The sequence below is a fragment of the Xiphias gladius genome, chromosome 6 (assembly GCF_016859285.1).
Source record: "Xiphias gladius isolate SHS-SW01 ecotype Sanya breed wild chromosome 6, ASM1685928v1, whole genome shotgun sequence".
NCBI classification, from domain to species: Eukaryota; Metazoa; Chordata; class Actinopteri; order Istiophoriformes; family Xiphiidae; genus Xiphias; species Xiphias gladius.
The window spans coordinates 25,138,707-25,155,944 of record NC_053405.1 but is presented as its reverse complement, the minus strand read 5'-3'; the positions used below and the strand labels follow the sequence as shown (position 1 = coordinate 25,155,944).

The following is a 17,238-nucleotide window of genomic DNA, read 5'->3' as shown; positions in this document are numbered from 1 at the left end:
TTGGTCCCTACCCTCTGATCTGAACCAAAGGAGCATTTCCTGAGATATGCCACAAATAAACTGTTAAAAATCACTGTTGAATAATAAATAGCTAACCCCTTTTATGATGTGACAGGGCTAATTTAACGGTTTGGTTGGGTTTAGGCACAAAAACAACTTGGTGAGGTTTAGAGAAAGATCATGGTTCTGGTTAAAATAAGTAATTTGTTAAACTCGGAGGTCCTTCAGCACCATGGTCACAATAATAAACACGTGGTTATGGTTATAGAATGATTATGGTCATGGTTAAAAGAAACAACCTTGATTATCGGCCTAAAACAGGAAACAAACAGTGGTCTCTCATGTTAAAATCCAAAGTTTTGTTGCCCCATCCTTCCACCCAAACCTCCTCCAGATGCAGACTTTGTCGCTACATAACAACATCATCAGACTTCATCCTTTGCAACTGTCATAATTACAATGGCCACAAGAGGCCTTTGTCACTTGAACGTAAACATGTTGTTTTGGGGCATTTAATGAAACGACCGATGCTGTCTCGAAGGATGGCTAGATATTGCTTGAAAATACAATGTAACTATTGGTCGTAATAAGCTGCTTGCACAAAAGACTTATATGGGGTTTTTTTTAGGGGAGGACAGCCTCCTTAAAACAACTGTCAGGTTCCCATATGTACAATGACACAGGTTTTCTTTGCTTTTTATCATTCTTCCTGGTTATACTGGACAATAAAGGATCCCCTCCTAATGCTCTTCCCATGTAGGTAATAGGGGACGAAATCCATAGTGCTTGTTTTGTGCAAAAATGTTTTCAGGAAATTTCTCTGAAGCTGAAATGAGGCTTCAACAGTCTGAGTTATTCAAATCAAGTGGATCTCTTTCAAAGTTACAGTCTTTTTAGCACAAAATTCCCTCTTTGTGTCTATCCCTCCACCATTGCTAAGCACCGAAGCACTGCCCGAGGAAACAAAAAGAGGGCATTTTTGTACTTAATGGACTAACTCTGGAAAATATCAGCTTGATTTGTTTAACTCAGGCTGCCAAAGTCTGACTATTGTTTTTAATGCAGAAAAAATGTGAACCTATCCTTTTAGGTACAACAATTAAAAAAAACCACCGGACTATGGAAACAAAGCTCTTCTTCATTATATCAAATATAATCAACACTACACTTAGTTTCTTTCCTTTCTTACCACTGCCATTTTTGTCAGCATTTTTCATTTTCATTTTAATAGTATATTTGACGCCTGAAATTACATTAGAAACTAAGTGCGTAATTACAGTTTCCATCTATAACTTCTCTCTGGCAACGAAGCATAATTCCTTAATACACTGCTGGTATCTTAATTTTGTGACCTGTAACCAGAGTAGAACTCTGTGACTCTAGGTGCCGTTCAGAAAAAGGAATAGACATCAATCAAAATGTCTTTACATCTTGTTCTCTGTGCCTCAGTAGAGAAATTATACATACTGAGTGAATAAATCAGTGACTAAATGGTATTTCATCAGAAGAAGGCAGAAATATTCTGTTGTCTTTATCACCCTGACTGAGGGAGTTGTCTGGATAATGACACCGTAATGCTGAAACGTTTAGCAGGAGTTAGAAAGACAAAAACAGTTGGCTCATCATGGCTGTTGTCCACATTATGAAGCCCTACAAATTCCAGCACATCACAAAGACTCCAATGTTTCCTTTCATCCTCCTCGTTATCACTGTTAAACAAGTTTGCCGGTTTTTCTTTTGTTGATTTGAGACAAGCCATTAGTGTTTTGCTCTGTTTACCCCTGCTCATGATTGCCTTAGATGTTTTTAAGCAGCAGCTCGGCTCCAAATGGAGGCAAACCCCTGCCTGTAATAGATTGTGACAGGTAATCCAAACACATAACATTAGAATAAGAAGCAGTCACTGATCCAGCCAACTCAAAAAGCCCCCGCAGGCAATTGCAAGAAGTGTTCTTGCAGTTGCAGCATAGTTCAGAAGACTAAAAATATATCTGTCATTCCACGGAGAAATTCCCGGGAATTCTATAGAAAACCGAGTGCCACTAATGGTCAGATCATTTTAACTACTTTCCAGATTTTTGTGCAACAGTTTTGTTTTGGGTTTTTTTTTTTTTGCTCAAAGATTTTGTGTCTTTTCATATGTTGAAGTTGTGCTTTCTTTGAAGTGAAAAAAATGAGGATGAATAAATCAGTGAGGTCTCAGACTGCTGAAGTGATCCTGTTACGGGTACTTTCAAGCTTACTCTGATAATAAACTAGTTAAATAAAAATCAGAGCAATGCTCATCATCTTTTATAGAGTGCATTTTTAAAATATGGAATAAAAAAAATATCTGACTTTAGTTTTAAAGAAGTGACCTTTTTATTTGAAATGTTGCTGGATGAGATTGTAATGAATAATGCATGAAGAATGAGATACTGTAAATCCAAGTGCAGTGAAAAGCAGGAGGTGAATAGTGCAACGTGTTATGAAAGTTACCTTTCAGACAATGCATCTCTTCTTATTTCTCACCACATTTCTCTCTGTGAAAAGTCTCTGCTATTGATGTGTGGCTTTGAAAAGGATTGTCTCAGGTCAAGGTGAAATATGAACTTAGAAACTGTAATCCAAGGTGGAAGAAGTGTGGAAAGAAAAGCAGGAGAGAACTTCTCTGTGGCAGAATTACTCGTCATTGATGAATATCTGTCCTTAACTTTTGAGAGCAGCTGGTGAAAGTAGCCAGGTATCGTTACAGATTTTTGGATGTTAAGTTCACTCAGTGGTTAAGTTCACTGTACTGCATATTTGTGATGTTTGCTGACAGATGAAAGGACCGGAGAAGACGCTGGAGGAGAGACGCTCCAGTCTGGATGCTGAGATCGACTCCCTCACTAGCATCCTGGCAGACCTGGAGAGCAGCTCGCCCTACAAGCCACGTAGCACACAAGTATGACGCCAACACTACTTTATGCCTGTGCACACACGAACACAGTGACACTGAGTGGTGGAATGTAACTAAAGCCTTATAAAATAACCCTCGAGATGTCATAGTGATGTCGTCAGGGTTATCTCGGCTTGGGCTCGGGGGGGGGGGGGCGATGATCACTGTAGTACTTCTTTAAGATTTTACATCAAGAAACAGACAATAAACTTATAAAATACATTACACTGTTAAAGATTAAAACAGTTGCTCCCAACATTTTTGGCTTCTTAACCCTCACCAAAAGTGTCTAGTTGGGGTCTACTGTCATATCTCCGATTTCACCAAGGAGTGTTTTTCTCTCTGAAATCAAATGGTTTCATTTAAATAATTATTTGAGTCCCAAAGAGGTAAAAGTATTCATCATTTCACAACAAAGAAAAGATTAGAGAAAAAAAAAATATAAATTTGCGCTGCAGAGCTTTGTCTTTTGTCTTTTTTCCTTTTCACAACCCTCATGAATTTCATGACCAGATTTATCTTGAGACGCTATGGATGCAGCCTGACCCTGTGGTTGGGAACCACTGGACTGAACTACTTGAACATATTCAATGTAATTAAAACTTGCTAAACCAACCTCAACCAGGATTTAAAATGCAGGACCTCTACTCGTAACAGTATTTTTACATTGTTGTTCTGGTACTTTTACGTAAAGGATCTGAGTGCTTCTTCAACTTAGGAAGATTATACACAGATTTTAAACACGAAGTGCTGCATGAAGGGTTCTGGTATGCAAAAGCAGCAAAAAAATGTGAAGAATGGTTTAACTGTTGTAAACGATTGAAATGAAATGATACACTGTAGCAAATTAGGTTTCTGCAGGACCCATATGTTGCATCTTTTAAACATGTTTTGATGAAATGAGTCCTGACCTATATCATTAGTTGATATAAAATGATATTAAGAGCAACTTCAAAAAGTCAAAGCCTTGGGCAGTTAACTAAATTGTTTGACACACAATAAATGTAGGACAGGCGGATAAAAAAGCTCTAACCAATTGTGTTTGGAGTAGGAATGCTCAGAGGGGTTTTTAACACCATGCAGATCATATCTCTAGTGAGATATTCGAGCAATAATGAAATACCTGAAAGGGTGTTCTCTGTGAGGGCTATAGACACGACGGGCATCACCAATGTACTATATTTAAGCTTAATTTAAAAATCTCACAGGTATTATAGAGTGTTTATTCTGCGGGATATTTAATGCGTAGTTACCATGTCTGCATGTTGTTTTGTAAAGGATGCATATGTAAAGTAAGGGACATAATTATTTGGACAGTGACAATTTTTGTAATTTTCCCTCTGTACACCACCACAATGTATTTGAAACGATGCATTCAAGTGGTGATTGAAGTGGAGACTTTCGCCTTTAATTCAAGGGGTTTAACAAAACTATCTCATTAACCATTTAGGAGCCATGTTTATACATAGTCCCTCGTTTTCAGAGGCTCAAAAGTAAACAATAGTAATCAGTTTAATGGCCTTCATGAATGTAAATACAGAGGGTTTTACCACAAGGTGCAAACCACTGGTAACACAGAAAGGCCAGATTAGACTTTGCCAGAAAACATCTAAATGAGTCTGCCCCGTTCTAGAACAAGATTCTTCCGTCAGATGAAACTGAGATGAACTTGTACCAGAATGATGGGAAGAGAAGAGTATGGAGAAGGAAAGGAAAGGCTCATGATCCAAAGCAACCACATCATCTGTCGAACATGGTAGAGTCAGTGTTACAGCATGGGCATGTATGGCTGCCAATGCAACTGGGTCACTGATGTTTATTGATGATGTGACTGGTGACAGAAGTAGCAGGATGGATTCTGAAGTGTACAGGGCTCAACTATCTGCTCAGATTCAGCCAAGTGCTGCAAAGCTGACAAGACAGTGCTTCACAGTACAGATGGATAATGACCCAAAATGTACTGTGAAAGCAACCCAAGAGCTTCTCAAGGCAAAGAAATGGAATATTCTTCAGTGGCCAAGTCAATCACCTGACGTCAACCCAGTCAGACGTGCTTTTCACTTACAGAAGACAAAACTGAGGGCATAAAGACCCAAAGACAAGCAGTTACTTGAAGGCAGCTGCAGTAAAGACCTGGCAAAGCATCTCAAGGGAAGAAACTCAGCATTTGGTGACGTCCATGGGTTCCAGACTTCAGGCAGTCATTGACTGCAAAGGATTTTCATCCAAGTATTAAAAATAATCCTTATATTTATAATTGTGTTAGTTTATCCAATTACTTGTGAGCCTCTAAAAATGGAGGGACAATGGGATATTCTTGTTAAACCCTTGAATTAAAGCTAAAAGTCTACACTTCAATCATATCTTGAGGCAAAATTGTGAAAATTGTGTCACTGTCCAAATACTTATGTACCTAACTGTAAGACTGAAAACGGGGTTAAGATGATAAATTACTGGCAGAGCAATTAATTTTGCTACAGATGAGGGTCTGTGCTCTTGTACAAGATGTATATATTTTCGTCCACTGACTTATTTATGTTGGTGCATGTCAGATAATGACTTTTATGTGGAGTCAAAAAAAGGAAAGTTTTAGAGCACATCTGTGAATGCGCTTTTTTTTTTTAATGTAAAATGCTACGGTTGTGGAAAACAACCCTTTTCTGAGTTTGGAAGACAATCACAATTGGGTTCACAAGTAGTCTGAGAAACATGGTACTGTGGAAAAGGCAAACAAAAGACTGACGGTTCCAAGTGCTTACATCCTTTGGTTTCGTGACTCCTGGTTTTCTGGTTAGAGGGAGTAAAATGGGTGTTCTACACATAGAGTGAAAATGATTGCACCACACAGGGGAAACGTAGCGGATACACAGTGACAGGAAGTGAACACTGTGGTTCTGAAATGATACACATTAAAGCCAATAAGTAAAATATGACTCGATGATTTCTAGTATGCTTAGTGTTGTGGTAAGTCAGTGTTCCTGGGTGCTGATGCTACAATAACAAAATGACATTATTTGCTCATAAAATATCTTGAAGTGCCACAATGAAATAAACATATAACAGTCTGATGTTCAATACTGGCATTGTAATGCAAGTTTGACCCAGAGTTGGCATAGATCATTGGTCTACAGGTGTCTGTAGAGGTTTCCAGGTGATAGTGTACTTTAAGGTAATGCTGAGGTTACTGTGACCCGGTGTTACAAGGTCATGAACTTTCACACTAGAGACCTGTTTGCATTCAGAGCAAATTAGCTAAAAGAATGTACAACACAATGTGAAAGCACCTTTTTCCTTTACTTTATTCTCTATGTGTTTCCTGTAAACACATACAAAAAAGTGTTTTTATACATTCTAAAAATGCAAAGAAGGCCACATGTACACATGGTCTACAAGGACGAACAATTATTGTAGGATGTGGAGTCACCAGCAGTTGAAATTTATGGCATTTTTTCCTAAATAAAATATGGTATAAGTGCATACCTTTTGTTGGTTAAAAAAACATGTGCAGTACATATTGGTGCAGGAATCTGAAAGCTTTTGTCAACATGACTTGAAAAATTGATGTGCACCTGTACAGCTCTGTGAGAGCCCAGCTTTGCGAATGAGCGGCTGAACAGTCCAACTAACTAATGTATGGCTGTCGTGGTGGTTTTACCTGTCAGGGTCACAGCCACTGCATGTTTATTTTTATCATAACCTGCCACGAGCTTTTGGAGTTATGAGTGAGAAGCCACACCACCTGTGTCTCAGCAGAGCACACATACATTGTATGACATGTATTAATCATGAAATGTTATGTATGAGACATTTTGTTGACTTAATCCTGTTTTCCCAGTCTGGGCCAGCAACTCTGTGCTATCATGATGCCCTTTTGCTGTTTCTGTGTCTCCTCTCTGAGAGCTTTTTGCACATGGAAAAAATTCTGCTTTCTATTTAATTGTTTATATTTCAGTATGGTGAGCATACGCACACATACACACTCGCATGCGCTCTCCTCAGCTGATGCTGATTCTAGCTGATTAACTCAGGTTGACCTTTTCCTCTACCCAGCTGCTCCTGTCAGTCCGTGCTCACGTTCTTTCAGTGCATTATTCTACAACGTAATACTGGTCTATGTGTGTAATGGTCCAGGTTTCAGACTCCAGCATTGCCACAACTGCTGCACAGTAATCTTCTGCTTGTATAAGCAAAGAGTAATGAGCACTCTGGATTTACAGCTTTCTGCGCTAAAGCAATTACAGAGCCAGCTCTCCAAAATCAATAGGGCCACCCCACGCTTTCTCTTTCAAGCTTCTGGGAGAGGAATCTTACTCCTGACGTTAAATTTGGAATTAGCAAGGGGACCTTATGCATGCTCGCCTCCCAGATGAAATTGAAATGGACGTTGCTGCTCATTCATAAAAATCTAAGTAGCATTCCTGCAAACATTCAGCCGGCACTGATGCTTCACAGACATCAAAACAATTTTGTTTGCTTTAGTTGGTATTCTCTGTGGCATAACAGTGGGTAATGAAATGTGATCATTATATAATTCCCATTTGTTCTCTCTCCACTTCCATCTTAGATGTCATTTGTTATTTGACACAGTTAACTAAGTTCGTGCTACAGTTTGTTTGCCTTATCCCGCGACAGCAGAAATTAAGCCAAACCAGATAATAATGTTTGGCTTTTTATTCTTTTAGAGGTATCTGTTATTTTTCTGTGATACCATATTTGAAACAGAGGTGTTTGAATATTATTACACAAAATTGTCATACATGTTATTTGACGTTTGTAATATTCTTCAGTTCTTACCATCTACTTAAAAAGGCGGATTATGTTGTTCTGTAAAAGATAATTCAGTTCCATTCATTTATTAGAATCTTGTAGTTATTTTCCAGATGTTTTATTTTACATTTTCAGTACCTCATGTCACATAGTTTGTTATACATGCAACATGCACTCACAGTCTACACGGGTGCTGTTTGAATGAGTTAAAGAAACACAACAGAAACCCAGCAGCCAGTAAAGTATCTAAGAAAGTGTGTGAGAAATACAAAAGAAGTATCAGATTGACTATTGGAACTGAAATTTGATAATTGTGATATATATCAAGCTAATTTAAGACATATTGTTTATGTGTGGAAAAGACATAGCAGTTCCTATTTTTAGTTCAGCTGCTGGAAAGAGTGTTTGTGTATGTGTGTGCGCTCTTGTACTTTACATTTATCTTGTGAGGACCGATTTTAGTTTTAGACCTTGAGGTTGAGGACATTTTTCAAACTTGAGAACATTTTGGTCGTTCCTGACGTCTTGAAAAAAAAAATGCAGTGTTGTCTTGCAAAAAAGTTTAACCTGGCTCAGGTTTTGCCAGACCGCAACGTGATTTCATTTGGCAAGGCGCTGCATTGGCCAGTCAAGTACATGCAAGTGCACTTTCCTGCTAGAGTTTCTTGAAATGTTGACACTGTATTTCTGCTGTTTATGTTGCGAGTTTTACGACCGCTACCGTGATCATTTCCAGAGTTGTAAGCCTTCAAAGCTAGTGCATGTTTTACGCAAACGTGACTTTCTGGTGCATATTTGATGTCTCATCAGTCCCTGAAACAACTTCCGTTGTTTTAACGCAGGGCTGTTTTCTGTCTGAATACCCGCTTAAGCTTGGTTTACAGGTAAGGTTAGAATTAGGTTAGGATTAAAGTAATGGGGCTAGGGTTCACCTTAAAACGGTCCTCCCAAAACTAATCACAACCAAAGACCATTATGTTTTAAAACATTAAACTCTACAGCAGCTGGTTTTACTGACACATTTTTTTAGCCAGAGAGGAGAAGCTAATTGGTCATCTAGTGAACTATCCGGTTGACTAAGACCCCTACATATTTTGAGCCCTGTATTAAACATAGTTTAAGATCCTGTCATAAGATTTAATAACTCTTGTTGGCTTCAATTTAAAGTGTAACTTGGTTATACGAGGAAACACAAGAGAGCACGTTCATGCTAAATCCTTCAAGTGTGCTGCATTGCAATCTGAGCCCAACCAGCCCAACTAATATGCAGTATAGGCCTGTCTAAGCACATCAGATCTGTTGTGGGGGAGTTAACAAGGAGACCCAGATGAGTGTCAAAATAGTGCGCTCATCAAGCAGAGCAGCTTTGGTGGAAGCTACAGAAGCTTCGACTGCTATGACCTCTAGTTCACACTGACCTTTCCTGTGTTTCTAGTAATCAAATGAATCCGCATCCCTCCCACTGAGATTCTACAACATCTACTTTGTGCTACACTGTGTACATTGTCAAAAATAATTGAAAATCTTTACGCATTCAGTTTTTGCCTTTAGGTCATTATTAACAACATGAAAACTGAGTATGGCTAGCAGAACAGAAGTCTACCACTGGATGGTGAAAATGGAACTATAATTAAACCTCAACATATGAATGTATGTCACAGCTTTTAAGTCCACACAAGCTCTTTCAGATGAGATTGATTTCGGTTATTTTTTCTGAATAACATATTTTGTATTCACCTCCTTCATAGACAGAGATTGATAGTTTTGGCCAACTGCTTGTAGCAGGTGGCTGAAAATTAGCAATTATATTCTGCTAATACACACACAAAGAAGCACAAAAAGAAAGCAAGATGAAGAGTAAACAGTGTTAGCTTTTCCAGGCATAGTCCTCATGTTGTCTTGCTCTTTTTATACACAGTATACATATGTAACTGGTGTTCAGGTTCATCACGTAGTACCTGATTTACCGGGCTTTCTAAAAAGAAAATAACACACCCAAAACCCAAAAACATGTTATTTGATTTAGTCTTTTGTATTGTATTTTGATGGTCACTAAAACAGTAAGCAATTTATTATCATGTGATCATTTAAATTTAATGTGGAGAAAAATTTACACAGTGCGGATTTATTTAACTAGCTATCTAATGTATAACCAATTAAGTATCCAAGTAAGTAAATTTTTTCTGTATTAAGCAGTGACTTTTTTGTCCCAATTAAACTCTAATGCGCTTCCTCCATAAAAGCTGCACCTTGTTCTGATCTGATTCAATCTGTTGTGATAAGATATAAGTTGAAATTAAAAAGCTCTCCCTGTCTGATTCATCCTCATGCTTCGAAACGATAATGCGCAGCGTAATAAATAAAATATTGAAAGCCTCAACTCCCCAAATGACATACACTTACTACCATGGTACACTTCCAGAGTTGTGCTGTGCTGTGCTGCATCAAGACTTGAGTGTGTGCGTGTCTGTGTTGACTCAAAGAAGAGAGAGCTACTCAACTGTCACTAGGCTGCCTTGTAGCAGTGCCAGAACCTCTGGGTCCAAAGATGTGTGACTCACTTGCAGTCTTGGTTCCACCTCAATTAGCAGTCAGCCAGCAAAGTGCCCTGAAGCTGTCTCTTTGTTTGTGTCCATGTTGGAAACTGAAGTGTGGAGTTGTTGATGCTTTCTAGAAAGATGGTATGAGCAGGGTTGTTGGGCACAGTGGTGCCTCTAAGGAAAAAGGTTGGTACCCTGTGTCATGGACTTCAGAGTTCATATGCACATTTTAAACTCTGGAGTTATACATGTGTTTTTGAATTATGATAACATTGATACTGTGAGGTCTAGAACTCTTCACTTGTCCACTCAGATATTGAGTGATATTCAAAACCGTACTTTGGATTTGACTTGGGTCTGATTTCGGTCAGTTAGGGTGACTGACCCACTCATGACCGTGTGTCAGTTTGCCCTTTTCGACCAAATAGTTTCAGAATCTATGGAAATAAAATTCTACCTAAACTCAGGATTTAAACCTGGAGCTAGGGGCATTTTCTAACTTAGTTCCTTTAGAATTAGTGGATGAGTTGGCTTACTTGTAATGTGCTCCCGCTGGTTCGGGTTCTTTTCACACAAAAAAATTCAAGTGAACCAAAATGTATCACTGAAAGCTATGTGAGAATGTTCCTGAAGAAGGTCCTTTCTGCATATAACGTTCTTCATTGCTAGATCTTGACTAATTCTCTAGCTAACTGCTGGCATCTGTTGATTTTGTTCATTGGGAGACATTTCGCTCAAACTTGAGAGTAAATTTGAAACTAGAGTACACCTCGAAGTTGGGTCAGATCAAGGTTGTATCATGTTCGCCAACACAAATGAACGTCTCCAGAATTCATTTATTGCTGAACAGCAACCACTTCCTCCAAAGGGTTTCGGTGCAGTTGTATTTGTCCGCACCTGAGTACGATCGCTGTGTTCAGATCTGCCAAATGAAACACAGTCCAGTTCAACTGGACTAAACAAGGCAGGTTGGAAAAAACCCTAAAAGTCCTTTTTACACATTCCTGTTTGCATTTTTTGCAATCTTTTCCTCACTTTTTTTTAAATCGAATTGTGAAAGCTGACAAAATTACTTTTATTTACATTGTTAATAAATATTACAAGAAATGTCTGACTCTAGACTTTGTATTGACGCTGGTGTCACCCAATACTTGCTTGTTTTGTTAATAAGGCATTGCATAAGTTGAAGCAGCCAGAGTCTGTGTTTGACCAATCAGCAATGGTCAGCTCTGCAAACTCTGCCCTGATCATTTCTGAACTGTAAGAAAGCATTACCCTCTGAGCATGGACTCTTTAGCCATCTGACACTGTCATAGAAGAACTAAATGTAGTTCATAGTTTCTTGGGTCAAAATGCAGGTAAGTTCATGAGTTTGTAAAAAGTATTTGGTCACATACTTGGAAAAATGCCAAAAACTAATCTTTCAGTTTGGCTGTTTTCTAATTGATGTTGCATTATGCTGCTGCCTTTTTCTATTAAGGTCTGTTGAGGTCTAATTGTCCTCACATCGATTCAGATCGGACTGTCATCGGGTCTCTGTGAAATTGGGTCTTTATTTTTCTTTTAATTATTAATTTATGCATGTTGGGTTCTGGTCTGGTTTAAAATTCTGGATCTGTACAGACCTCTAAATATAAGCCTCCACGCTTTGCTTTTATTACATGTACAGTTGGTAGCACCATGTCACATACTTTAAATATTTTTGAAAAGCTTGGAAAATTCAGTGCTGTTAAATTTTTTTTCCCCCCACAGTCATTCTGTAGGTCAATACTTCAGAAAACTAAAAGAAGAGGAAATCATATTACTTTTACTTTTAGAAATTCAAGTTTCATGATTTTATATCAGCAGAATTTTTAGAAAGACGCCCAAGTTCATATCCCATCTGATGCACCATCCTGCATAAATGTGGGTAGTTGTACTGCTTTTTAAATAATGGAAAACCACACAAGCTCTTTCACACCAACATTTCTTCAAATGTCATAGAATCAGAATTTGCATTTACAATAGAAGATACAGTATGCTCTGTTTGGTATATATACCAAGGAGAACTTTACTGTCACTTCGCTACTACGTCAGCAGACAAGACGCAGCACTCCACACATTGGTCTGTTTGTATTTTTACTCTGTGTCAAATAACCTCATGTCTCTTTAATAAGTTGTCATGTCCATACAAAACAGATGGGCATTATTGAAGTCTGCTGACAGTTTAGCTGAAGCCGAGTGCTTGAATGCTGCTGCGATGGATGCTTCCACATGAGTGCCCTAAGGAGGCCTCACTTCACACTGTGCCAGTCAGAACGTGCCGAGACACTCCCATCTCTCAACAGGCGGAGCACTACGGATGGTGCTTTCTGTCACAACATGGCAGAATGATAGGCCCTCGCTGCTTGCTCCCAAGTCTCCCACCGATCATGGCGTCTGCTGAACGATCAGAGAGATTTCAGACTCTAGACCACCCTGGCGCCGTTTCAGCTCCATGAGAGTATGATAGGGTTGGTGACCTTTCTTTTGCTCCCCTTATGGGGTCCAAACCCTTGAGGCAGCTCTAGGGACAGCCTCCCTATTTCAGTTCTTTCTACCATCCCTACGGGAGCACACATCAACCCTTAGTCTGCGTTTCTGCACAGAATTGAATATCTTTATATTTTTACATGGATTAACATCAAATAGCTATTCCCATGGTCACGTCAGGTATAATCATGTGACAAAATGTGTTTAAATGTAAGATGGAAGGCATAATAAAGCCATTTCATTGATTGCCAAGGGCAGAAACAAATCTCCCTGGCGGGAAGAGATTGGATGGATCAAAGGTGTAAAGCTGTCCAGTGTTGTTTTGTACACTTGACTCCATTTTGTAGGTGGCTGAAATATAGGTAACAATACTGGGCAGATAGGAGTGTTAAGCCTAGAGAAAAGTAATTGAATCAACTTAAAGGAATGCTTTGACATTTCGGGAAATACATGTATCTGACTTTTCGCCAAAAGATAAATGAAAAGATGATGATGTTATCTGTTAAATATGAAGCTACGTCCAGCAGCTGATTAGCTTAGCTTTGCATAAATGGCGAAGTCTCCAGGCAGGAAGACGCAGGTAATTTTGCTACCTTTGGACAGAGCCAGGGTAGCTGTTTCCCCGTTTCCACTCTTTGTGTTAAGCTGAGCCAAGAAAGCAAAGCATTTCCCAAAATGTCAGACTATTCCTTTAAATGGGTGAAGTCAATAGTTGTGTGTAGCGTGGCTTCTGTGAAATCTCGTATTGAAAGTTTCTTTCAGGGATCTTTCAGAAGAACTATCTATTCGTACTACAGCACTTGAATTCAAAGCCTTTCTGATTTTAACAGATAAAACAACTATTTCTTTTGTTATAAAAACCCGTGGCTCCAAATAAAGCAGTCCTTGTGATATATTATTGTAACCGTTAATCCATGATATCCAGTTACACTTTCATCTAATGTCATCTTTCCATTTTTTAAAAATTTTTAAATTTTAATTATGATATCAGTTGTTCCGCATTTCCGGTCCTGCTACTGTTACAGTCAGTCTTAAGTAGCCAGAGTTACTCATCTAGCCTCTTAAGTCAAGCTGGTGATGTTTAACCTGCAAAGGACTTGGACCTGTGGGAAATGGTGTTCATTAAAGGCCATTAGAAACAGTGTTAAAAAATAACTGACTCTAACAGATTGTTTTTTAAATATAATGTACTATCTCTATTTAGAAATATGGAGTATACTGCACAATATGCTGTTGAGGCAGATTTTTGGTCATTTGCAAAATGATAAATGTCAATGTGATTTTGAAAAATGTTTTCCCATCTCTGAAACAGCCTTTTGGTCACCACAGTTCCACCTCAGCTCTTTATAGTTAGCCCTCTATTTTACTATATATTTGTAATAGTGTATGATTAGGTTAGTTACCCGATATTATGTTTGACATCTCAGGTGTCAGGGAATCTTTTTCAGTTTATTTTGAGGAAATATAGTCTTATTGTACTTGTTCTGAGATATACAATACATGTAAAAAGTAAGCCGATTCAATTATTCTATAAATTATTTATTGGCTCACTTGGCATATTTTTCTCGTGGCCAGTTGCAGCTATTACCACGTGTACACTGTGACATTGTGTGCCCTTGTTTTCAGTGTGTCTCTTTTTCCTGTTTCCATGTATATACCTGTATTGCTGTCCTACTAAAATGACAGGGATGTCCTTCACATGTTTTAGCTGTCACACCACTGAGACACTTTGATCTAAGCTTCTCTTAAGTCAGAATAAATTTGCATCAGTCAGGAACACATGCAGTAAGGTGCATGTGGTGACACGTTAGATTTCAGTTATCAGTGCTGGTTTGTCTCAAAAACTCGAAGGTCAGTCATAGAGAAAAATGAATGGTCAGCTACTGCTCTGCTGTGAAGGACAAATTAAAACAAAAGAAATGTACAGTTTTCCGGTATAAAATCCAAGTTGTTAGAGAAAACGTCACGGTTAGACAACAGTTAGCTGAGCAATTGTGTGTTTCTGCAGCTTATCTCCAAGAGCTTACCAGACTGCATCAAGATGACACTCCATTGCTGTAATTATAGGGATGGGTGGCGTTTAAGTTGTTCCCCTCTGCTTTATATACTGCTATTCACGTTGATTGCTTTGTTGCTGCATGGAGCAGAGATGTTGCCACAATGCCGGTGGCACCCATTGACCTTATGGTCAATCTGGCAGCAGGTTCTGAGTTTTGACAGGGGCAGCCAACTGTGGAGAGAGGAGCATGCCTTCAGGCAGTCAGTGTGTTCCGTCAATGTTCGTTAGTCAAATAAACTGCATAGTATCATCCCTTTGTCTTTTATTAACAGGGCGAACCAATGACAAATTTAGTTTGAGCCAGGAAGCTTTGACAGTCAATGTAACGTGCCGCTTTACATCATGAAGTCCCAGTAACAATGCTAAAAGGCTTACCATCAAGTGCTGTCACTGAATATTATCCTTCTTCCCAATAACATGTGCAAGCTTACGGTACACACACACACCAACACACACAGCTTCTGGGAACAGTTGCAGTTGCCGTCTCTGGGATTGATGACATCGACACACTGTAAGCGATGGACATTTTCAGCTATGCAGTCTTTCACCTCTTGAAGCAGGAGGGGTCATAAGTGCATGAAAAGCTCATTACAGGGATGAGTCAGGGATGTGTGGAGAGAGATTGGCCTGTAGTTTTGCGTCAGGTGAATGAAACAATTAGATTCTGCTGTGTGAGAACTACAAAACACACATTTCCCTCTTTTGTAAAGATAGCCTGCAGAAATGCCACAATCGGTGACTCTCAGGGACTATTTTTTTCACATGGTAGCCCAGAAAATGATTTTTAAGTTGCATCAGTGAGTAATACGCCCTACTTTGTATGATGTTGTTACATCATACTAGAAATATTACATACTTTTTTTTCTGAAACCCAGTTTTTTAGTGGATTACATAACTGTGAATTTTGAAACATGGACTTAATGTTCATGATCTTCGGGTTGTCTTGGTGGTAAAACCAGAGCGTACATTTCATGTACTGTATATGTGACTGCTACCTGCCTCGTTCTGTGTTTTATCGTCTCTCCCTGCATTTTAAGTGTCTGTATTTGCTGTATAGTGTGTCAAGGACTGGCCATTGAGACTATTTTAGGCCAAAAAAAAAATCTTTTGATGCAAAGTGAGTTTGTTTAAGGAATGCACGACCATTTGATACTCCAAATAACGCAGCGGCACGTTTTAATTTAGTAATGATGTAATGATGTATTGTAGCAATATTCATCAAATTGCATTTTGTTTTTTGTTTTTTAAATTATACTTTAAGTGTCCATCTACTGTAAAATAACTGACTTTGTATGAATTTTTACACTTTCACCGGCGTATGGAAAAATTACTAACTGTTCAAACACTAGAAACCAAAGAACAAATAATGTAATCTGTGATAATATAAAGAGAACCTACTTGGAGAATTGGAAACTGATTTTGTAGAAATGCTGACTTTTAATTTCAGCCTCAAAACCCATAAATTTCATTTATTCCCCAGCAGTGCAAGTAATCCTGAATCAAAACTGTTCCCACTTCCTAATGTTAGTGTACTTGATTTTCCTGTGTAAAGTTTAGGATGTGCTTTGTGAATATTTTCATTTTTGCAGATTTAAATGTAACTGTCACAAGTCACAGTAATACCACAGGTCCAAACAAGTGCTCAGGTCACATTCAGAGTAGGCCAGATCCAGCCATGCAGAAAAACAGACATGCCATCAAAAGTCAGGTATCCATCCAAATTAAGCACAGATTTTAACCGAATTTCAAGAAAATCTACAAAAGAAAATGCTGAAAAGCATTTCCATCCACTACTAATTTTAACAAATGCGCTGAAATTTTTTCAAATGACCCATGTAGCCTATACTACAATGTTTTATGGCTACGACACACTAGATTTTGCTCCCCATTCATCTCTGTGAGGAACAGGGTGAGACATATTCACATCGTTTCATGGACTGACCTCACCTTGTTTGCTTTTGGGAGGCTGCTTGGCTGCAGGAGCCAGGTTTCAGTTATGCAACTATTAGGAGTCAGTTGGTGGCACTAATTCTCCAGTCAGGTGCAATTAAACCACTGCAGAGGAAGAGGGTGCAAAAAGATGTCAAAATTGAAAAAGTGCTAGTCAAACCTCGAACGATAGAAAAGCGTAGCGAGAAGCGTGTGGAAAACTTGACGGAAAAACTGCCTTTGTATTTTTTTTCATTTCCTAATTCGAGGAACGCTCGACCTCCTTGTTGCTCCACACAGATCTGATGTTTAGGTCTGCCGCTGTTTTTAGTCTTCAGTGACATAGCTCACATGCTTCATGTACATCACAATTTATTTCCTAAATCTGTTTCCACTGAAATTTGTCACATTTTGTGTCTATCAGTATACTAAGTTTTCTCTTGCAGCCAAGCTAAAAAACTTGGTGATAGTTTGCCTTGTTTTTTTTTTTTTTGTTTGTTTTGTTTTTTTTT

At 38.6% G+C, this 17,238-nt stretch overlaps 1 protein-coding gene across 9 annotated transcripts in view; it reads left to right on the top strand.

Annotated features, from left to right (window-relative positions):
- The window catches only part of LOC120790469 (LIM domain containing preferred translocation partner in lipoma), a 179,126-nt gene that overhangs the window by 67,412 nt on the left and 94,476 nt on the right, over positions 1-17,238 (top strand). For 8 of the 9 annotated variants that reach the window (XM_040128011.1, XM_040128013.1, XM_040128008.1 and 5 more), the window contains one exon: positions 2,804-2,926. In XM_040128011.1, coding sequence (XP_039983945.1) covers positions 2,804-2,926 — 123 coding nt within the window. Of the gene's footprint in view, positions 1-2,803; positions 2,927-11,506; positions 11,586-17,238 lie in introns of those variants that run through there. The other variant, XM_040128014.1, reaches the window with a different exon arrangement.